Below are 25,227 nucleotides of genomic sequence, written 5' to 3' on the forward strand. Positions count from 1 at the left end.
AATGTTGTTATCGATTTTAACAGATATTCCAATTTTTTTTTCTGAAATTTATAAATTTAAAAAAAAAAAATCATTTTGATCTATTCAATTGAGTAATTAATTTCATCAAGTATTCTATCATCCATTGAAAAATGTGGCAAATAAAATTATCGACACCCACACATTTGAAATTTTTAAAATTGCATTAGTAATGACCACCTGTTAGTGGATAAAACGTCACAGCCGGCAACATTAGTCGTCGGTTGGCTACCTCTGCGACAGACATCGTTTGCCACAAAACTTGTGTTATCTCCGTATATTTATCTGCCAGCCTGGCATGTAGCAGAAACAGAAACAACAACAACATTGTCACAGCAATTATATTAAAGGCCACACACAAGTACGTGATGTTTGTGTGCGGTTTATTAGGGTGGGAGCGAAAACTAAATATGCAGATGCAGAAATTAAATACAAGTTATAACATAAATAAATTAGAAAAAATCACAATAAATAATATTTGCTGAACTTTATTGCAAAATATTATAGAAAGTTTCGGAAAAATTAATGTTATTCAATATTATTGCAGGCACATCCTAATACACATGCACATGTTTTATAGACATGTGCAAATATTTTCGATTAATTTTTTTAAGATTTTATTTTTAGCCCAGGTCTGCTTCATGAATGAAATTTGTTTTCGTAAAACTGCTGATCGTCATCTCAAATATTTAAAAAGCGATCGGGCGAATAGATAAGCGAAAGACATCCTCAGCCATTTGTAATGGGAAAATTTTGTCACTTAGTGGCGACGCTTGTTTTCATTATAATTTTCTACGTATATAATAATTCTGAGAAAGAAAATGTGTGTGTGAATATTTGGTGTTTTCATTTTTTGGAGGAAAATCCAACGAACATTTCACAATGCCAAGGAACGTGCTTTGTTTTTTGTTGCTCTATAATCGATTGTCATCGAACTGAGGGTTAATATTTTTAAATAATATAATAGTACAGTTACATTGTACTGGTTGTAATAAATTCAGTGGATTTCAGTGGCATATATAAATCCTCATAGAGACGGTTAGCCCTGTAAAAAAATTAATGTATATGCCGTTTAAAGGTGCACTGTATTTTTATCATAATAATAAACTCTTAGTTCTGTATTTTAAACCTAGAGACAGGGAAGTGAACTTATGTTTATTCTACGGATAGTAAGATGAACCAAATTAAAATAAAATTCTGTTATTTCAAACACAGCTAGGGAGTCGAATCAATGCCGGATTCTGAACTCATTATAATTTTTTGAATGAAAACTTCACTTCCGTTTCTGACTGTAGTTATTCTTAAAAAATCTGATTCCGAAAGTGATTTCACAGAAGGGAGGGGGTTTGTGGTGCAGAAGAGCATTGGTTGAGATCCTGAAAAAAGCTTACAATAGTGCATAGGTTCGACAAGAATCCCCATATTATTGCACTTATTTTTAATTATTCTTTTGAAAGGGAAAAGAGTTATTATTTAAGCATCATTCTTTTTTTGAATTATATAAATAAGGTGTGTAATTTACTTGCTCCTATCCTATACTAATGATTTATTGCCAAATGAAAACTGTCATCGATAGCAACCCGACACTCATTAGTATTTTTGTTCTTATATTCACAGTAAACATCAACTATACTTCTATAAAATTTTGCACCATCTGTCATTCTCTAGAATATAAATGGAGGATGATATGTCAAACCATGTAACAATTATTTGCATCAAACAAACACACCCACATCTATCAGAATGTTGATATATATATATATAGAATTGAACAAATTACTATGCATACCTATAGAAAATGTCGACTAGGGAGTACTCCTGAGAGTTTCGAAAGGAGGATGGGGGAATGTTGAGAAAAACGAATAGTAAAAAATAACAACCAATAAAACCACCTACAAACAACAGATGTCAAAAGGACATGACAGGCGACAACATGAAAATAAAAATGGACAGCATGATGAATATTCTTAAGTGGACACTTGAACAGGGGATACTGTGGCTGTCAATAGTCACAAGCTGTCAACCTGGTGAATGGTTTGCAGTTTTTTTATTTTTCCACTTTCTCCTTCCTTCCTTCTTCGCTTCGTTTGCAAGTAATTTAAACAATTACTGTAATTTTTCATATTTATGACTGGAAAAATACAACACATGAATGAGAATGTGTGTGTGTGTGCGAATTGTGTATGGGAACGTATGTGTTTTATTAATTAAATCAATAAAGGAACACTCATACGTCATGGTGGCCAACTATTTCATATAATATATTTTTCTCTTTTTTTCGACGAGATACAGTCCAATGAAATTAAAAATATTGCAATCACCATACTGTGGTATGAAATCAAAGCTTTTCAATTGGAATTTTTCGGATTTTTTTTTTTTTGCTTTCTTAATTTAGACAAGAATTTTCCTATAAATATTTCAACGAAAAACTTTGACATTGAAATTGAATTTGTGGCATGGATTTGTATACATTTTATTCAAAAACAATACATACGTTTCCATTCGGCAACAATAAACTTCCGCGCCGCAATGTGTTGATGGACAAGGCAGACGGACGGACTAACTGGCTGGGAATGACCACAAAAAGTGGTGCTAACAAAAGGCATTCATCATTCACTTCTATACAAATTTTGAAAATTAGAAATAAGAAAACACACAAATGTATGGAGATTTTCTGTTTTGCTTTTTTTTGTTGAATTCTTTGCTAAATTTGTAAGATGAATATGGAAATTCTTTAGATATTTGAAAGAATTTTAAATTGAAAACGTGAATATAGTCCTATTATAAATGAGAAAATAAGAAAAATTTTAAATAAAAACGAAAATACCCATATTTAGGTTGCTTTTTTGTAAGCCAAAATACCTTACCAAAACAGTATAGCGATTGCAACCATTCCTTGATATAGGCAAATACATTTTTTATAAATTTAAATTAAATTAATTGTAATTGAAAATAGTTTCGCTTCTCATTTTTGGGTAATTAATTATCCATTAATATGCTTTAAATATTCTCGCATTTCACTATAAATTATTTCAGCATTATTTTTAACGAGAATGTTAATTTAAATTAATTAAATCCTCTGGGAGCATTCATTCAGCAGCAGTTGCCCGTTACACACTAAGGACATTAAACGAATCATGGCCACAAAGAAAGTTTGGCTGAATGAACGTTCATTTCGCCAGACATTATTTGGTAATGACCTTTTCGCCAACATTGCTGAAGAAAGTATTTGTTTTGGCAAAGGTGAGAGAGTGATGGCGACGCATTTGCGGTTTTCGTTGTCTCGAACAATTTGGAAGACCACATCATAATGCTAGCTGGCCGGACAATCAGCTCCACCCAATTGCTGTTAATGTCTAACCAGAGATAAATTTAAAATTTGATAATGGTGTGGCTTGCAAAACAAAGCATTTTCCATGTGGCTTGGAGACATGCAAAGTCTGGACAAAAATTGGGAGTTTGCAATTGCTAGTCTTGAAAGAAAACAAACGAATGTCAATATGTTTTGAGATGTTGGAATTTAAACACGTTCACATCCTATAAATAATAACAAAGAAATATTTCACAAATATCCTTAATTCAATATCCTTAAAAAAATATTCATTGTCTAATGGACACGACAATAAAATCACACAACCACTAATAGAAAAGACTGAATAATGTATACAGTGTTTTAATAGTTTTTTGTAATGATTTTTCAGTGAAACAAATTTCTTTAAAAGATAATATTATCTGTAACAATAATAAGCGCAAAAATAGCCGCAAAAAAAACAATAAATTGCAATTGAAAAATAACACCAACAATAACAATAATATTTTTTCTAAAGATAACACAAAAGAAAAACAGCATTAAAAACAAATAAATGTCACAAGAAAGTCAACGCCCCGCGCCAAAAGCTCAATTGAGGCACAAAAATAAAACAGAAGAAATAACCGCACAAAATATTTAAAGCGATAAAGAGAGAATTCAAACAAAATAAAACAAATTGTGATAAATATAATCTTAAATCATTATTAAATAATAATAATAACAAATAAGTTGTAGAATTTAAGAGAGAAAAAAAACAACAACCACAACAAAATGGAAAACCCATAACGCCAATAGAGATAAAATCTTCATCATAAGGCCATTACTAGACTTTAGATAAGCAATAATAACAAAACAAAATATCTTAAGTGAAATCAGTGTTGTTTGTATCTACACAACCACTTATAGCAAGAAGAAGAAGAAGAGTATGAACAACAATTGCAATGCCTTTCTTCGTCGTTTTTTAATAATAAAGAATTTAATCAAAGCGTATGTCAGTCAGCAACTACAAACCAATTCATGTGCAATCATTAAAATCAATCAATATTCATTAAAACAATAACAAGAACAACAACAACGATAAGCAAAATAAAAAAGAATGAAAACCCGAATATACGTAAATAAAATCGTAAACCAATAAAAAATAAATTATACACAAGTATATATGTGCGAAAAACTAAACCAAAAACAAATATATGTGTTAAGGTGCTAAATAACAAAATGGTGTTTCAAGGATATTTTGAAATGCTTCTCAAAAATTCGGTTTAAAAAATCGCATACGAAATTAAAAAATACTATTTATAAATACAATAAACAAGTGCCCTAGAGTTACAAAGTTGTATGTGTGTGTGTATCTATTTCATTTTATGCGGATGCGTGTTAATAAGGGCATATTTGAAACCATTGGATGTCCAAAGTTGCCTTCTATATGGTTCTCATTAATAATAGAATGACTGAAATCTCCAAGAGATATTTTCAACGCCAGCTACTTTAATAAGCATTCACTGTGGTTTTGTTTATTTTTGTCGGCATGTGTCTGAACGCAATATCTGACTAAAGCCCTTTTAGTCCAAAGTTAACGCCAACATTTTGTTCTTCAATCCGTTTGTATATGTATGTGTGTGCCCGCACACATACCCACATGTGTTATTACATTGTTGAAAAAAAGTAAATAGAAGCTGAAGAAGGACATTATTTTTATATCCCAGAGCAAGAGGAGCGCTTCCAAAAACAACAACAACAGCGTCAACGCGCTCTTGTCATCATTGAAGGCATTTACTTTTGGAGCATATCAAGTCAGCAAAGCAGAACCTTACTCAAATATCCTAATTCAACATTGTCATCATCATCGTCGTCGTTGTTGTTGCTGCTTTGTTGTCGTCGTCGTCGTCATCATCATCATTAGCGTCAAGGTTAAGCTCAAAAGTTTACTCTGATGATGGGATACATCATGGGGTGTGCCTGTTTCAAAGGTATGTCATTGTTAATGTGTTTCCCTTTACGCCTCATTTGCTGTGTGGTGGTCCATTTCCACATCTTCCCAAAAAGATTCTCTTTATTTTTTTGAAGCAAGGCAAAATTTGCTTTTTTTATTTATTTTTAAATAAAGCATACTTTTGGGAACGAATAATCGTCCGAAAATAAAAACAAATGTAGACATTTTAAGGCAAGTGTTACACGCATTTAAAACTTCTACCAAAATTAGTTTCTTGTGTTGAGAAATTTCAGATTAAAGTTTGAACCATTTGAAAGTTTTTATTGTTAATGAAATTGTAATAGCATGGATTAGGAGGAAATGAAAGCGAGAACAAAAATTGTGTAACACACATATACAGGACGAAAAATGTATTAAATTTTAATTTAAAAATATATCTCATCACTTGTGTGTGATTTACAATTTTCTAATCACATTTGAAATTATTAAATTAAATCAAAATTTGTATTCGACACCGACGAAACCACTGAAGCTAGGATCCCTATATTTTGTATGAGAATCGGATGCACAAGCTATTCTTTATCTATGACATATGAAGTTTTTTTAACCATTGAATGCGGCATTCTTTAGTGGCTGCAATTTGGCATCGCGAGTACATGATGGGCAGAACACTTCTTCCCAAAAAAGATTCCTTATTTTCAAAAAAAGCGCAATATAAAGGTTCCTCCAATAAAAAAATAAAAAAGTGATCTATCGTGATAGCTCCCATTATTTATGTTAAAGGTAGAAATTGTGCACATACATCGCGTCTACTATTAAAATTTTTGTTTTGGTATTGTTTGTTTTGTTTGGTATTGGTATTGGTTCATTTTATGGTTTAGTCCCCGAGGTAGACAACTTTCATCGGTCGAGTCCGATGTATGCTATATTTGTTAGTGCAGATAGAAATAGTTTGATCTGGTCGAACTTAACGTCGTCATTACTTGTTTTACATGAGTCATTGAAAAATACAAAGATCCCTGGGTTATAACTTTTTTCAGAGTAATTTTTTTAATTTCGCAAATCTGCATCTTAAATCTTGCAATCAGACCAAAGATAAACATTCCTGTAATTTAAACCGATATAAATAATTTTTTCCCAGCATTATTCTGTTCTGATTGTAATCTGAGCAATGCGAACAAATATATTATACTTCCTTAAATAGGACATCATGTTGTTTTTGTTTTCATTTCTTCACTTATTACCCGCCACTTTTGTTGTTTTTTTTTCTGCTTGTTGTTGTAACACTCAGCACAGTTTTATACGACTGGCTGGCTGTTTGAACTGAGATCCTTTTTCTGGCTGAATCTGTTGGTTGGTTGGCTGGCTGGCTGGCAGTGGTTTGTTAACTAAAATAAAACCCAAACTTATTTAAATCTCTTCACAACTTGTTATAAATTTGCCATTCAGCTCTATTTGGTTCTCGCCAGAGCCCACAGAGCTCGTATATTATGCACTATAGCGTCAAGACAGGTGAAAGTGTGTGTGTGTGTGTGTGTGTGAGAAGGGATGTTTTTTTCAAACAAGGACTGACGTTGTGTGGTTGGATATTTTACAACTTAAGACCCAATTTTGTTTCGTGCTCAATTTGTGTCATTTGGTGTGCTTTGGTTTTTGTCCGAAGGAATGGTGAAAATTTTTTATTTCAACATCTACAAATGTAAATACACACTAACATATATTTATAGAAAAAAATAGCTGTTGTTTTTCAACAGCCTCTTTTTTTATACTACTGTTGTGATTTCACTGGATTTTTTGTTTATTATACATTTTAAGTGTTATTTCTATGAAAGAGTATTTCACATTGAGAAGAAATTTTGAACCTAAAATAGTTTGGTTTTTGTATTATATAAAAATACAGACATTTGGGTATGTTTTCTAAACTAAAAATATATAAAGGCATTTGGCAAAGCAAGCCTTGAAGTCGTTTAATTATATTGTAGCTAGGTAATTATTTCACTAATGGAATGTCCAAGATTTGAATGTGAAAACTTCAAAAGCTTATTTTTGAACATTTAAATGTTCATTTCAATTACTTTTTTGTAGGACATGCTTTATCGGAAATTGTTTGACACTCCGCAAGCATAAATATAAATTGTTGTTTGAAGTTTTGTTTTCATATTTTATTTACATTGACAAAATCTATTTAAACTTTCCTGTACACTTTGAAAATTTCAACATTAATGACGCTTCGTTGAAGGTGCTTTGGCAGCTCAATAACCAAGATAAACATCAACTTCGGCATGAACAACACTCGTGATATTCGGAATATTTTAAAAATGTATTTTCATCTACTTTTGCTGGTAGTTTCTCCGCCTTAAACTTTGCCCTTTTGCAATTTTCCTTGAAAGAATCTGCATTCTTCTACAATCACTCACAATAACAACATCAACAACAAAATGCTGCACACATTTTTGGCTCCAAATTCTTAGCAAAAATTTGAAGGGAATGTATGAACGGTGTAGGCGTCTACAATATGCTAGTGTTGTAAAAAAAAAACATCCCGAATGAAAAAGCATTGAATAATAATTAGACGTCGATTGTCTCCAAAGCTATGAGTTGTATTTCCAAGCTGAGTAAAATGATAATTTTAGTGTACATTTGAGTTATTGATAGGGTCATAAACTCAAAATTATCTTTTAAATAATCCAACACAGTTTTAATCCATTCCTAATTTAGTTCGTAACGTTTTTCATTTTTTGATTTAAAAATAAAAGAATAGAACATCGTAATTTCCCTTTAATGCAATACTACCCTCGTATTAGTAGCAAGTTAAAATAAACATCTACATTTCAAGTTATATTCACATAGACGGCGTGCAAGTAAATATATATTATACATGCATGCTATTGTTGTTGATTTTCCCTAAGTCTTTGTGAAAATGCACGTTTCTATATATTAGATACAGAACATAGGGTTGCCAACCTCTCATATAATGGGTTTGTAATTAATGTCATAGACCAAATGCATTTATACGTTAGAATTGAACGAAAATATTCAAGTAGCTATCGCTACTTCTGAAACAAGATTTTTTCAGTATTGAAACTATAAAAATGCCTAGGTTCCAGATCTCAATATTTTTATTTGGTTTTTGTGTATGAGGCACCAAATACGGTAAGTGTGCCTTATTAATTTCAAATTGGTCCTTATTTGCATTTTATGGGTTGAGATTGATTTTCAAGGTCAGTTTATTGAAATCAGTTGGATCCGCTACTGTTCTTAATTGACTATGTGGAATCATAGAAAATATTAAGTAGTAAACAATAGAATTAATAAAACATCTACAAATTTGCTAAACTTCATGGAATTATTGATCCTTCCACTGAAATTCTACAGAAATTATAATTGTTCCCGATGTTTTTCAACCACCAAAGCCTTGTAGTCGTCCTTCATATGAATATTTCTCATATCATTTCTACATTTAATGGACCAAGAATGAATGTCAACTAAATAGTGGATTCAGGGCACAGAAGTGTTTTACAAAAATCTGATTTGGATTTTTTCGATATCGGCATTTCACCGAACAAAAACAATATCTTATTACAAGAAGTATATACCTCCCTCAAAATATTACCAACTATAAAAAATATATCTAATTTATTGCAGTCGTATGTGGCGGGGTCAGTAAACGAAAAAAAATCACAAAAATACCAAATACATTTAGTGAATTTTTTTTTCTATTTAAATAATTGTACAAACATGGCAATCCTGATTTTAACAAATTGTCATGCATCTTTTTTTCCAGTATATCTGTGTATATAGTTCGCATGTTGGTCCTGTGTGCATAAGAGTGTGTGTGTGTGTGTGTGTGTTTGCGTGTGAGTGTGTTCAACAAATATTAGAAAATACAACGTCCCTTTAAATACATTTCAAATACCGCAGTCATGTGCTCGCATCTTTGTTGTTATTGTTTTTGGCCGCTTTTTATTTTCATTTTTATATTTTTTGTTGTTGTTCATATTTTTTTTTTGTTTTCGTTTTCTATTTTCTTTTATTTGGATGGCTGCTGCGTTGACTGCTTGGATGGATGGTTGGTTGGTTAGTTGAGTGACTGGCAGAGCTTGTTGTTCTTGTTGTTATCTAATGCAACGTCATTAATTTTCTTTACAAGCACACACACACACACTCACTCACGCATACACTTGCATACTCATGTGCAGGCATTTATCTTTATTTGCTGGTGGTAAAGGCTTTTGTGTCTTGCAAAACATTTCAGTCACTCTACTCGCGTGCCATTCTTGTTTGCCTTTGGTTGCATCTGTTATTGTTGTTGTTGCTGTTATTTTTGTGCACTTTACAAAACATTACCCAGCCAGTCTAAGGATAATTTATGATGTTTTGTTGAAATGTGTGGTGTATGTTTTTGTGTGGAATTTTATAATTTTGTGGTTGTCCATACACAGACATGGACATACACAATCACACACATACACTCATAGTTATTTGATATCCTTTACTCGGAAAACAATTTAAAGGAAAAACGTCATATATTGTTGAGCGTTCTTTGTTTTCCTTCTTCTTCGCCAGTTGCCAGAAAAATGACATGCGCTCGTCTACAGTTTTTGAGAGACATACTCTCTTACTTTGTTACGAATTTTCGTTCTCTTTGGCGTTGCTATAAAACTAAAAACCGGTGTAATGTTTTTCTCACGGTTGTTTTCCACGTTTAAGAGTTTTCCTTCCCTGTTATTTGGTTTCTGCTTTGTAATTTTTTCCCGTTCTTTATTTTTCATATGTTTATGTTGTTTATTTGTTAACTGCTTTATAATCTCACCAGGTATATAATTGCATTCTATATTACTTTGCAGAGTCCTGAGGAAATTTTAGAATGGAAATTATCATTTCATTTGTCCATAATGTTGTTTTTCCAACGTATGAGATTGTGTTGATTATTTCATTCTAGATATTTTGAATGTTCTATCTATTTCATCGCTTTTATTATTCTTCATATTCCATGTTTGTTATTCATATTTTTTTACTGTGACATTTGTCTGCTAAATGTAAAGAGAGTTTTTCATGTTTTTAATTTCTCTGTATGCAAGTCCTTTTCGGAGATTATGAGAGAATACGAGTATGTCTCTTATGAGTGTTTGTTGTTGCTATGGCATTTGCTCCCCTCAACTGGGATGCCAAGTGTGAAATGCATTTAACAGGATTCCTATATACGAGTATAGTTTACTACTAATATGAGCTTGTGTATATGTGTGGATATGAGTATATCTTTAGGTAGGTCTACACTGTTGCATTTTAAATGTCTCCTTTGGCTTCTCTCGGTATTTTCAATATTAAATATGCAACTTATTTTTTGTTGTTTTTCATTCGATTCATGTGAATTTATGTTATGGGCATCTTTTTCATTCGCGTTTACATTTTAAATCATTTTTTGTCGTAGTCGTTGCCGTAGTCGCTGTTTGTATTTGCTTGTGGTCTCATTCAAAGCTTAATAGGTTTTTTGTTGGAACTCATTAGTAAGGAATTGTTGTCATGTTTCTTTTGAGAGGTGTTGCGTTGTTACCGGAGGCTTGTTTGTCAGCCTTTAGCTGTGTATGAAAATTTCAGTTTGGAATGCCTTAGACATACATTTTTATTATGAAATATTTAAACATTTTATGTTTACATTTTATTAGACATGAATCATTAAAAAAAGTGCAGGAGATGATTAAATGTATATAGATATGTACAAAAGAAGATATACCAGTAATTCTTCTCTTTATACAATATTGAACTCAATATTGGTGTAGAAAAATATACAGACAGCCGCAGCTCGCCTGTATAATAAATTTAGACACGACACGGTGCTCCCGACCGTACTGTTTGAGTGGTTGTAAGGCACTAATTTTATTTTAAAATATTTATCCTTAGGTTCTACTTAAACAACTCTTTCTTAGCCTAATCTCAAACACAAAATACTTATCAGCAAACTATTTGTTCTAATAATAGAATTTGATCTGTGGAGAGTTTTCCCATCGTGTGCGTCATAAAATCTCACCACCAACAACAACAGTCTTATCAGCGTTCCGTGTGGGATTTTAGACTCTTATCTTAAAACACTCCAACGATCAAATCTTCTGTAACACAAAATTCTGTTCAAAGTATTTTGAACATGCTGACGACTGGCAAGAAGAGCTGATAAATTATATTTCTGTTCAAAGCATTTTGAACAATTGGCTTATGACAGTTATTTGAAATATGAGTGCCATATTGACAACGATAACTTACCATAGTGCAAACATTTTTTACAAAATTTTATTTTCTTGTTGAACATCAAGGGTATGGTAAAACTTCTTATAGTTAAGACGTTCTTGGCTTCAAAGTGGGCCTCAGTTTCGGCGATCTGCTACTTATCATACTGGTCTTTGGGTATCAGATCTGGGGAATATAACACAAATGCGCTCGTTTTAGGCGATTTATTCATTTGAAGGTTACAATATCGCGATGTAATATTCGCTTGATCTACTTCACAGAACTTTTTCAAGCTCTAATATTCGCGAATGGCTGCCTGATATTTAATTCAAGTTGGGTCATTTTCTGTCCATTGTTTTATCTCTTCACAGTGTTGTTTGGTTGTAATTTCACAACTTTTAAAATGAACATAGTAACCTTAAATTGTTGATTCTCAGGGTGAGGGTCCGTGTCAACTGGGGACTTTCAAAATACCATTTTATAATTTGTATTATGCGAAATCTCAAAAGACGCTTTATTTAAAAGACTATCATTCATTATCTAGTATATGTCAGACCGTGGACATTTCCATTAATGAGTTATGTTCAACACATCATAAATTTTTATTCCCACACATTGAAAAATATAACAATTCCTTATTCTCTGTCAATATAGCCTGATTTACTATACGATTTTCAATTCACAGCATTTATATTCGATTTCAACTGAATGTTTACAATTTACATTTATTCAATTATTCAGTGTAATTTACTTGATATTTAAACAATAAGCAGGAATTTATGAGCCCCTTTGGATGCTACCGGAAATTTGTTGCTATTGTAATAAACAATACATAAATGCAAACACATTATAGACATACTGACATGCTGCAAACATTTGCGCATTTCAAACAAAGACGATAATAAATTCAAATTTATTTGGTAATTGTCATAAAATATTAAATTCTGTTATATTCACGTGTTTACATTTCTGGTTAATGAGTTTCACAGCAACAACAACAAATGTATATACATGACCCTTGTATAAATTTACAAGATGGCATCTGATGGAAATCTTAAATTCAATTTGCCATTAAAGGGGGGTAGCTATTTTTAATCTAGAAATTGAAGTTTTACAGCTGGGGAAGTTACTGCTCTTGTAGAAAAGCAGCAAAGAGGGTTGTTCATTGTTGCATTCAAAGTGGCCGGTTGGCAAACTATTGTTGTAGTTGTTGCCGTCATCCTTAACGCCATTGCCATCGACCACAAACACTTGCACACACATGAATCCATTCACATTTTACACTAAATTACTTTGCACGCATACAACCTTTTTTTTAGTTTTCGGTTTTGTTGTTGGTACTTGGTTTTAGTTTTAGTCATGCGGGATAGCTAAGAAGCACAGTGGGACAAGATACCACATAATATGTAAAATACGACATTGTATATTCAAAAGTTTAAGATATTGTACAATATATATTTTGGATACCACTGTGCAGTCCGCCCATAAGTACATCAATAAACTGTCCACATAATAAGACCAGGACTTAAATTGAAAGGATATGTTCTTTGTTCCTTGTGGTTACACACATATATATCCTTGTAGTTTTCTTTCGTTTGCTGCATTGTTTGTATGAGGGACCCAATAAAGACCCAGAAAGAAATTAAATAGTTTTCTACCAAGACAGCTTCACAGACAAAGAAATAACTCCCCTGTCAGAAAATTCATTTAAAGCGCTAGAATAAATGTCAGTGTTAATAAAAACAAACTATAGCCAAGAGTTAATAAGACATTCGTTGACTTTTATTGGTCTTTCTTGAAGTTGTGTTTTGCGTGCACGTTCATGTGCACTTAAAATTGACAATAATTTAAAATTACAGATTCTTAGATGCATACATTATTCTTGTGAAATTTTTACAATATATTTTTAGTGAATCATCCAATATTATTAACTTTTTTCTCAGCTTTCGAATAAAGAAAAATATGATAAAATACTCAAGTAATCGATAAAATTGATTAAGACTCCACCTGTTATATATTCCCAAGTTCGAAGATCTTCTTCTGTTCACGGCCCGACAAATAATTGTATTTGCTTGATAAATATATCTTTTGCTGAAACCAAATTTTTTTAAATAGTTAAAGAGATTTCTCAACTATTTGACCTTTGGTTTGGCACACATCACTACTAAATCTACAAATGTGAAGGTATTCGCATATCATGTGGGTATTACTGTGCAACGATGCGTATGATTATTTTTTGGTTAAAGTCACGTAGCCGTACGAAGGACCAAACACAGCAAAATTAATACAACAACACATTATTGGTTGGTGTGTGTGTGTAAAAAGAGTAAATTTGTTTACCCTTTTAATTACTTCAGACTTTTGCCACTTGTTTGTAAAGCCAAGACCAAACTGATAGCAAAGCATATGTTCACATTAATGGCCATCCTTTTAGTGCAAAGAAATTTCCAATCTTCTGCTCTGTTGATATGGTGGTAACTGTGTTGAAAATTTATTGAATTTTAGAAAATATTTTCTTCGTCAGTTCATAGCAAATATTTTCATTTATTTTATGGCCTTTTTCCCAGTATTTTGTGCGTCATTTGTTAATTAATTGTCAATTGTTTACAGAGAGCCGTTCCGTTTTTCATTTCTAAATGTTTTCTTCGAACATTTCCTCATCACAATCACATTTAGGTCTTTTGTCAAGAGGCTGTCCGGCAGTTTTTCTTCTGATTTCATTTCACCATGGAGTGCTGCCTGTTCAAGGTTATATTTATTGTGAAGTGTCTTCTCAATGTAAATGATAAATTACATGAATGAGTTTGAGTGCGAATGTGGAGAGTTGTTTTTTATTTTTATTTATTTTTTTTTCATTTATCATCGTTGGCAAACATTGATTAAATTTAAGTGGTAAACTGAATCCTCTTGTGGGTTTTTCCTTTCTTTTGTTTAGCACTTAGTAACAGTAGACGTAAATGATTGCTTGGTTTTTACTAGCGATTATCTTTGCATATCTTTTACATATATCTCAGGCAATTAATTGCTTAAACAAATTGATTTGATATCAGATTACAGATTCGAGTGACAACATTTTGAAATTCAAGGTCATTACATATTACAATGCCTTTTACATTTGTCCAAATTTGGATTTCATTAACGCTTATGTATTGCAAGAAAATGGTTGCGGTGTTTTAAATATATGATTATGTTCATATTTATAAGATGTATTTTAATTAACTTTTTATTTTATTTTTGCAGGTAAGCATTTCCATTCGATATTAATTACAACATATTTGGTGACTTGGTAAGTCAAATAAATAAAATTAACCAACTGTGAGCGATCTCGAAAAAATAACTACAGAATTTAATACAAAAATATATGCAATTTTTAGTTTCTAAATTTTGATCTTTTTATGGCTAAAATTTTGAAATTTTGGCGTTGACAGTCCACTTTACATTTAAGTCCTTATAAAGCTTTAAAAGAAAGAAAAAAATGGGGAAATTGTCTCAAGAATATTAAACATTTTTTAAACAAAAAAATGCCGAAATTGGAACAAAATGAGAAACCTCTTTAAGAAAAGGGATTAGTAGTTTTCTTGTGAAAACAAATATTTATGTCCTAAATATAAAATGGAGATCTTTCTGAAATTAAAAAGTATGGATTTTTTACCAATGTACGTAATATATTCAAGGGCATAAAACCCGTAAGGACTAGACAAAATACATTCTGGAAAACCTTAAATTAAAAACGCCATTAATGACAATATTTAAAAAATCGGTGTTCAAAACTATATTCCACGCATTTTTCCTACTTATACAAATGGGGAATATAGTGAATTTTTAAGCTAAACACTGCTCGCTCTGATGTTAAGATAACATAACAGAGCAAAGGCCATCTATTGGAATTTTTAGGCACTGAAGTTTTCGTATCTTTATGCTTATATGCCGTTGATATATTTTTCATTCATTGTGCGCTATATAAATTATTAAAAAATACCGACAAATCCTAACTCAAAATATCGTCAATACAAGTTTAAAATAGTAATATTTATATTCTTACATTTTTACTTTAACCAGGCACAGGTTTTGATAAAATTATGTCGTTGAATTATGATTTTCATATAGGCTATCCCCATCTATTGATACGTATGCACAACGACGACAATTTGCATTGTATTGTTTTTGTCTTTGCTACTTTAGTTTATTAAGTCAAAAGCTTTTACAGAATATATATAATGTTATCGCAAAGCTTTATGAAGTATTGTTAACATACAGTAAATGATAACTCTGTCTAAAAGTTTTCCTATTATGACATTAACAGTATAATTTCTTCACATTTTCTGTTATGTACATTTGTATGTTTGTATATTAGCAGCAAATGTTATATAGCTTCCCCAGCAAAGCTATTGTTAATCAATTTTCTTTAGCTTTTCCGTCCAGCGTTGCCAGTATATGGGAATTTTTACCAAAAACAGGAATTGTTATTTCTAGATGAATACAAGGCATGTTGACTGTTATTTTCTTAATTAAATAAATTATTTAAAGAGTTAATTTGTCTATTTCAAACATTACACTAGCAAGTTACATATAAATATATACATAAAAAATATTACTTATATTTAAAACAATTGTTCATAAACATGTTTGTGTTGATATTTAAAATGCAAACTAATGTCCATAAGTGTGTGTGTGTAAAGTTCGTATCTCATGGTTTACACATGCAACTTTTTTAAATTGTTGCTCTCAACGATTATTTTTTAAATTTTTCCCCCTTGTCACTTTTTATACCTCTCCTAAGAACTCAGCGGAATAGCATAGAAAAGTTGCATGTGTAAACCCCAAGTAAGAACAACCGTTAGTTGCACTAAAATTAAAATTTAGAAATGAATTGGCAACATTTTTTTTTTGTGGGCAATGAAATATCACTTAAGAATGATGACCTATGTATGTAGATGCTTTGTTCATGCCATAAGTTGTCATGTTTCGCTGTATCTTGTGCGTTCATGTCATTTTTTGCCCTCCTTTTTGTGGTTGCCGTTTAATGTGTATTCAAATAGATTAGATGTAGTTTTTTTGCCGGCGTCTTTTTCCGATTGATCATTAATCTTTTTTTGTCGCAGACCTACGCTGATAGCCATATTAAAGACCAAATCAAAGCATTTGTAATTTATTAAAGATGAAGCAGAAGGTGCCAAGAGAGAGAGACAAACAATATTTACAGGCTATATATGAAGATTTTAAAGCATTTAATGTGCTATCAAATCAAAAAATATTCTACAAATTAGAATTTATTTTGGTATTGTGAAGATCCTGTTTTTAAATAAGAAATTAAGGAAATAAATAATTTTATGAAATTATTCCGTATAAAATTAGACAAACTAAGGGTTTTACTAAAAGCTATAAACGTAATGACATGTATTTGAAAAATATTAATCGGAATACAAATTGTTTCAATAACGTAGTAGATGTGTGGTCTAAATATATTCCCGGTCAAACATTATATATGATTATAAAAATCTTATTGCATTATATAAAAAATTGACGGATAATGTGGACCAATAAGTGAAAAACACTTTCTGGATTGCCTGCGATAAGTTGGTGTTTATTTGATTCCTGGTTAACAATGAATGCAAAAATATATAGGCCAATGTTTTGGAATAGCCGCCTTTGAGGGTACCACCCTATTTACGGTATTGTGAATGTCCGATGTTTCGTTATGGACCCACATTACCCGTCTTTGAGTTTTTTATTAAAAAAATATTTTTGGCTTAAAAATAAAATTAAAACTAAATTACAGTTTAAATGAATATTTTTGTTGTAGAAAATAATGAACCAGATAATTTCTTTATATTTCAGAAAAACAAAGTGTTCGAATCTTGTGCTAAAAATCACACATATACAATCGGATGTGGTCCACATTAGAAACATAGTCCACATTAACGGAAGATAGGGGTGACTGGGGCACCTTCGGCACTTTTTTTAGAGCTCTATATCTCAGTACATATTCAACATATATAACAACTATATGGCTGATTATTGTCCTCTGACACTTAATTATGAAAAATAGTACCAAAAAGATATATAAAAATAGTATTAGTTAAAAAATTTTACCAACCCGGGGTAGCTTCGGCATTTGATGGGGCACATTCGGCACCATAGTCATAGCCGGGTAATTGTCATCGCTATCAGTCTGGTTGAAATTCTGATTATCTAAAGGCTCTATTTGGTTTTAATACGCCACACAATGTTTGAATTATAGGGCTTTTTTTCTAGCGGCGGACGTTTACATCTCATGGTCGCACACACCATCAGAAATAGGGGTTTTCTATCGCATTTTCGTCAATATAAGCACGTTTGATCTTTTATATGCAATTTCGAGCCATATTAAAGGATTAGTTTTAAAGACAAACTCAAAAACATTTTAAGGAAATAATATTGCATAACCTGTATATGACCGAATGTGCCCCAATTTAAAATGCCGAATGTGCCCCGAATGTACTTTTTATAGTTTTTTCATTTTTTTCTATCAGTTTTGTAAAAATATTATATATTTAAATATTTCTATAATACACATCGTAGTTAACCACTTTTTAATAATATTGTCTTAAAAATTTAAAAAGTTTTATACACGAAATACTTACGAAATGGAATTGAAATATTACAGAAACATCTATAAAAATACAAAAACCTATGTATCTAAATAAGCTTATTAGCTAGAAATTTCAAACTTTGTGTAAGTTATTTATTTCGATATTCGATACCTATGTATCGAAACTAGTGATGTACGGTGAGAGCTTCATATCGAAAACGCGATTGCCGAAGGTGCCCCGATGCCGAAGGTGCCCCAGTCTCCCCTACTCTACATAGTAAACAACTTTTTCTGTAGAAGGTTAATGGATAACTAAAACATAATTAAAAAATTAATAAACAAGATATTCGAGTGTAATCTTATAGATTTATAAAAACTTAAATTTGTTGATATGATTACGTTTTCGTTAAAATTGTGAGAATAATTTGCACTTCTTATAGATTTGTATTCTAAAAAGATATAACAAAAATTTATATCTATCGGAATCCGCCATTACAAAATGTTCACAGTAAATAATGCAGATCAACAAACTACACAAATTCGAAGGAAATCTGTTGGATATTGTTTGTGTAATCGTAATTACAACAGACAATTGGACGTTTCCTAAAAATATAATCTGAAAAAATCTAGTTTATTAAATTCATTTGATATGAACATGAACATACATCAACATCAAAATATGTTAACATATAGCTCCATCCATAAATTTGCTACAACATCTTTCACACATTTAGAGCAAAATTTCACAAAACAAACAGAATATAAAGTTACTCCATGTTCTGTGGAAATATTTTCCATAATTTCAACACCGTTCCGCTTCGAAGAAAAACACATATTATGATGTGTGTTTTCATGTTAAATCAGTTAAACTACTTACCAAAGTAGATATGTATATAACATTTTTTTAATATTTACTTGAATAACAATTCTGTTCCCCCACTAACTTTTACAATACAGCATTTGTTGGTATGTGTGTATTTATAATTTCCATGAAATCCCAAAACTCTGTCAGGTCTTCTTGTGTAATTAAACTTGAATACTTTTTTTAGTTTTGTTTTACAACTTGTGTTCAATTAAAAATATTTGAAACTTCCTCTTCCGTGTTCTGAAATTAGTTTAGTCAACTAATATATATATATACACACTTACACACCCATACATACAGTTGTGGGGATATAGCAGAGTAAACAATTCCCAACGTGAGTTGTTCAACTGCTATCATGTGGATGGATTGCCTACCAAAATTGTGTCGTGTGTACGGTGGTGTTTGTCTTTAGTCCATTGATACGCCTATTTGTTGACTAACCTTGTAAACGGATGGGATGTATGTCGTATCTAAAATCCTGTTGATGAGCAATTAATGTTCAGTCGTGTGGAAAATTCTTCCGTAGAAATTAAATGACCAGTGTTTATAGTTATGGCAACTTAATTTTAAACATTTATTACTTGGTTGCCTGCCTTGTCCTTTGATGATGTGGTCCATTCAATGTCATTGGAATTTCCTTGAACGGTAACACAGTTCCTCAAATGATTGTTGTTTGAAGTGTGTGTATGTATCATTTATTTTGGTTTGGTTACTGATTTCGCCAATTTGAAGTTTTTTTAGCCGCCCTGAATAACACCCCAAACCATGACCTTCATTGGCTTGTTTCGGCGATACTAACCTTCAATGCACAGTGGATTTCCTTGGGTTTGCCATTCTTTGCCATGGTGTTTCTTATTGCTCCTTGAAGTTACTTTGGTTACTTTTGAACACATTTCAAATGATTTGAACAATTTTTATTTGCTCAAGGGGATTTGTATTGCATTAGCTAGTAGTGGTGGTGATGCCTTTGTTGTTGCCTTACTGCACACGAACATTTTCTTCCTCATGAATGATGAAAATCTGGGGGTTTTCATGTGCAGGTCATGGATACTTCCTTAAGAAATGCCTTGGAGTTTTTTATGTCTTCGTATGCATTCCAAAAGAACAATGGGGAGCATTTCTGACAGCAAGGAAAATGTATGCACACAAATTATATTTCCATATGTAATTATTGTAAATTGAATTCTGTTTGGAAATTCAAAGTGAATTTTCTGTGAGATATTCCAGGAATTTAGGTGTAATGCCAAGTGGTAGACAATGGCATTAATAATCAAGGCGAAATGCAATTTCGAAGATGAATAAAACGTGGCGGCCTTGTAAAAGTGAGCAACGGCAATGAAGAAGCGAAATGTATGTGTTAGTAGTTGTAGCATAGCAGAGTGTAAATTTTGATGCTATGCCAAGATATGGAATGGAATTTATTTCCAAAATTGCCGAATTCATAGCTGGAGTCTCTAAATTTTAAGGAGTGAATATAATATAATGGTCGTATGCCTATAAAAAAAGGAACTTTGCCAATAAACCCTAAGTGTCAAATTATAATAACATGGTGCAATATTTTTTTAGTTCTTATAAAAATTTCCTAATTTTTCAAAAATTCTGCATTGGACCTAAAAACTGCATTATAACCTATTTACTACCCCTTTCATAATGTACCGATAGTTTCAGTTTAATTAGTAGTAGTCCATATTTTTTAAGGATCCTAATAAATCATTTTCATGGGTTTACCAGTACCACAAATATTATTATTCATATTTGAAAGGTTTTTGTTTTTAATTTTGCATTTCTTTGTCTTGTGTCTTACATAAGTTTGTCAATGTTTTACGTGCTCGTCAAAAGCTATGTGGCAAACCTACAAACAAACACCAATATACCCTGAATTCCATACCATTCTATGATTTACCTTTTTGGAGCACAACAACAACAATTCGACAACAACACAACATTATCATAATTTTTCAACAACCACCTAAATTTGTTTAAAACTTTTACCCATTCTTTTTATTCAATGATATTCTATGGAAATCTTGTCTCCCCCGACCGACCGACCGACCTTCTACGACCATGATATAAATCCCAAATGACGAATTTCCCCAATTATCACTTCATTGTGGATGAAAGAAAATTTAATGTTTTCTTGAGTGGTCGACAGTGTCTTTCATTATCCTGCTAAAGAACAATAAAGAAACAAGCATTAAATTTTAAACAATGACACTGCGAGGAAGAGCGCGTTCTCCCTGATCCTTGGCCAGCCAATGATTTTTGTTTGTTGGCTGTTTGGTGAGCAGAACAACTTGGCAGCGTTTAGTCGCGCATAATGGCTGGCTGCCTGGCTAATTTCGCTCTTGTCTAATCCTCGTCGTTATCGTTATCATCGCCATCATCAACTACGACATCAGCAGCAGTGCTGGCTGTCTAAACTCTTGCATGATTTTTACTGTTGACAAGGACTACAAAAAGGACGAAAGTTTATGTTACCCCAGTGTGTATTTCTCGTTTTAGCACAGAAGAATTTTTCATTATCTGTCGTTTTTCGTTGTGTGCTGCTCGCTTACATGGCTCTGGCTGGTCGGAAGGTGTGTGCGTGTCTCTCTTACACATTTCAAGGCGTTGTCCTTTACATTGGGGGTTTTCACATTTTTTCTCCTTTTATGCAAGAGCAGCAAATTGCACAAAGGACATATTTTTCCTTTCTTCTTCGTCTTCTTATTTTACTTTTTGTGTGCTGCCAAACAATTTTTCTGGCAAACACACACACACGCGATCCCACACCGACAAATACGTACCTCATTCCCGCCAGCACTTCATTCTGTAGCCGTAGCCATAGCCATAGACTACTAAGCCATAACCGCGTTAAGCACTGAACAATGGCATTAGTGCACAAGTTATGGTCGAGGTCTTTATGTGGGTTGCACATTCCGTTGTTGGTGGCATTTTTGTTCGTTTCGTAAACGATTTTTAGATTTTTTTGGTTCGTAATGAAGTGTTTGTACGCTGCATCGTCATCGTCTTGCTGGCTGACTGGCTGGCGACTAACTCTCAAGTTTGCAAAATTGGAACGTTGTACTTTTTTCTGGTCGTGTTTTCATAGCTGTATTGATGTCGAGGAAAACCCCAAGAGGTTTATCAAACTTTGAAAAGAAACATGTATAACCAACATATAGAGAAGTACATACACACACAGTCATATTGTGGTTGTATTCGTTTCTTCTTTTATTTAATTTTTTATTGCGTGTGTGTGTGTGTTTGTACGATTCAAAGTATGGAAACTGTAGAAATTGTTGGATAAGCAAGTGTGTGAAGTTTGTGGTTGTTGAAGTACCGCAAAAAAGAAAAACAAACAAGCAAAAAAAAACAAAACATAAATTTTCTTCAAACAAGAAAAGTTGATCAACTTTAACTTGGTTGTTTCTTTAGACCCAGCTATTTCATCATAGACCTTTCTTGAAATAATATTTATTTCATTTGTGTGTAGAAATGTCGGTCGGGTCTCAAACGAGGTTCAGATAAAAATGCATGTAATATATTCAAAATAACAATCATGAATATGTTTAGATATTATATTTCTATTAAACCTCATTCCTGAAAATGGGACCTGTACAACTTCTGTAAATATTACAGGTATTAATACGTTTCACAGGTATTGATACGATCACATTTCACCCATTTGCTGCAAGACCGGCATAACTCTAAATCGTGATGTTTGTGTTAATGATGCAGAATTGTCGCTATATCGGACTTCATGTTATGTAAAAACAATTGTAATAACAATTCCTACACACACCGATTAGGATGCTGTAGAATTTCCAATGGAAAACTTAAACCCCATTTTCTGCAAAATCGATTTTTGGGATTTATGCCGGTCTTGTTATAACCTTTACAGCTATGGACGTTTGCTATCGTATGACTACGATATTTTGTGAAATAATATTCAAATTCTTAATTGTACAACTACAATTTTGACTCGATAAACAAAATACTAACCTCGTCATTTTATTTTTTCGTGTTCTTAACACATCATTGAATACCCATTCAAATGCCTCTTCGTTTCTATTAAACAGCGGGAATGGAGCACAAAATAAACACCCACTCCCAGGATTGGATTATTCTTCAATTTTGAAAAATTTACATAATTTGTATACGTGAGGGATCTAATTATGTGGCTCACGTCTCATGTCGTTTCCTAATGTATGGCATGTAGTTCTGCTTTCTAATTCTCCCAAGACCTGTTTAGACTATCCTTCTGTGTTTTCCGATGGTTCGATATCCTTTTGGAAATAAGTTTTTTGTTTTTCCCGACCGCCAAATCTTAATAACGACTAAAGATCTTAACCTTTGGAAAAAAAAACAATTTTTTTTCGAATTGTGACTTTGTTGCCTTTGTTGTCGAATACATCCAAGAGATAGCTTTACTTAAGAATGTCAATAAAATATGTGCTTACATAGATGTGACATACAGACATACAGATGGAATGGAATGCATTCTGCTTTTTTCTCTAAAGCTGAAGGATTTTTCTCGTCCCCATAGAAATGTTTTAGCTTTTTTATTCCATTGAGGCCATACATAGGCGAATGCTATTGTTTGTCTGTCTGTCAAGCGATTATGACTATATTTCGTTTCGCTTTCTTTTCTCTGTTCGTCGTGAATAAAATATTTGCTTCGTTCGTGCCGCTGCATTTTGAAAGTCATAAATTTGAACTAATCGATGTTTTATGTAAATTTCCTGGCATCCGTGACATTAAGGGACATTGTCAATGTCCTACAATGGTCAGAGTCACATTTTATAAATTGGCTATGATTAGGCAGCTCGTTAGCTGCTTTATTTATTATGTAAAACTATGTAAATATGCAGAAGTGGGTGAATGGGAAGAAATGAATTGTATATAATTCAGATTTGAATGGAATTTGAATTGTATAACCAGCCGGAGGAATTATTCATAAGAAAATGGAGCAATAATGAAATGAAGAAATAAGTAATCGTTTTTCATACAAAATGTTTGTTTTCATAATTTTTCATCACGCTTCTATTTACAATATCAAATAGATTATATAGATAGAATTTGTATATGTTTCATATAATTTGGTTTTTGTTTGTTAACCATTCTGATTACACATTTCTTTAATAGTCAGGTGTAATTCCAGTTCGCTATTTTTTTTTTTTGTTCAAATTCGATTTATTAGTGGGGAAATTATGGTCTTGTTCATCATGGTGTAATTTACGAATCTCACCACTGATCCTCATCAGTTACCTTGGGTTTTTTGTTAAGGATATTCTCCCCCAGAATATATTTTTAATAATTTCTTTACATTTTTCTTCTAAAGAACAGAATTGTTTGGTTTTCCAACGAATTCTCTTCATTAAGAATTTCGTTGGTGCCTTTACATCGTGGTTAACAGGGTATTTGTAAACAAATGTCATATTTCTGAAATTAATCCTCTCCTCTTGACATTTAACATTTCGCATCGTATAATAAAATTATGAAAATGTCATTACAATTGAATTTTTTTACATATTAATAAAGTGGATTAATTTCAATCAATTTAGACGCACTCGCCTACACTGTGTCAAGTGATACACATGCACACGCACATACCCCCATCTGACATTTCGTATTTTCATTGTTAATTCAAAGCATTGTGCGCCCTTTAAGCATGATATTCAGCAGTCATTGCCTTTATCTTCATCAACATCATCGCCAGCATCGCTACGAGAGTATGAAAACCAACACCAACACTAAACTGGCAAAGCAGTTCCATCATCAGAGAATGACAGTTGCCAAACACTGTACAAAGAAAATGAAAAATTCATAACAATCATACGCCCTGTGGCACATTTTCATTCGGCACACACCACCACCACCACTCGTCGAAGGGAAAACGAAATTTAATTAAGAGCTATGCAAACGTCCACAAGAAAAACGCAAGGCAGGAAGGAACAAAGCAAAAAGTAAAAAAAACTCCGAACCATTCAGCTGGGTGACTAAAATTCAACGGCATTTAAATTTTTAAAATAATAACCTTTATGCGATTTTGCCTTTTCCGTTATAATTTATAATGTGGCAAAAATCAAAGCCATTCCGTCGGATCGTTTCGGTTTATGTGTAGATAAAATGCAACCAAATTGAAGGTCACAGCAAAGTTGGCGGATGTGAATGTTGAATTGTTGTTGGCAATGTTCGCTGGCTGGCTGGATTGTGGGCAAATGCATATGACTAGTGTAGCGTTGTGGACAAATATTGGAGAAAGACTTACAACTGCAGTTTTATTTTAATGAATAACTAAATAAAATGGAAACCACCCAAAAAAA

The 25,227-nt window shown here is 32.3% G+C and overlaps 3 protein-coding genes across 3 annotated transcripts in view; 2 read left to right on the forward strand and 1 right to left on the reverse strand.

Moving 5' to 3' along the window:
• The window catches only part of LOC133335168 (uncharacterized), a 400,201-nt gene that overhangs the window by 160,877 nt on the left and 214,097 nt on the right, over positions 1 to 25,227 (reverse strand). The gene's annotated exons all lie outside the window — the stretch shown is intronic.
• Positions 1 to 25,227, forward strand: part of LOC133335151 (laminin subunit alpha) — a 607,777-nt gene that overhangs the window by 60,448 nt on the left and 522,102 nt on the right. The window lies entirely within an intron of this gene.
• LOC133335152 (phosphatase and actin regulator 4-like) overlaps positions 5,193 to 25,227 on the forward strand; it is a 106,718-nt gene continuing 86,683 nt past the window's right edge. Inside the window, exon 1 of the mRNA XM_061543455.1 lies at positions 5,193 to 5,298. Within this exon, the coding sequence (XP_061399439.1) occupies positions 5,262 to 5,298 (37 nt within the window). The 5' untranslated portion in view covers positions 5,193 to 5,261. The remainder of the gene's footprint in view (positions 5,299 to 25,227) is intronic.

This window comes from Musca vetustissima, unplaced genomic scaffold, assembly GCF_032173495.1.
Source record: "Musca vetustissima isolate MV318-11 ecotype Yass unplaced genomic scaffold, APGP_CSIRO_Mvet_v1 utg1735, whole genome shotgun sequence".
NCBI classification, from domain to species: domain Eukaryota; kingdom Metazoa; phylum Arthropoda; class Insecta; order Diptera; family Muscidae; genus Musca; species Musca vetustissima.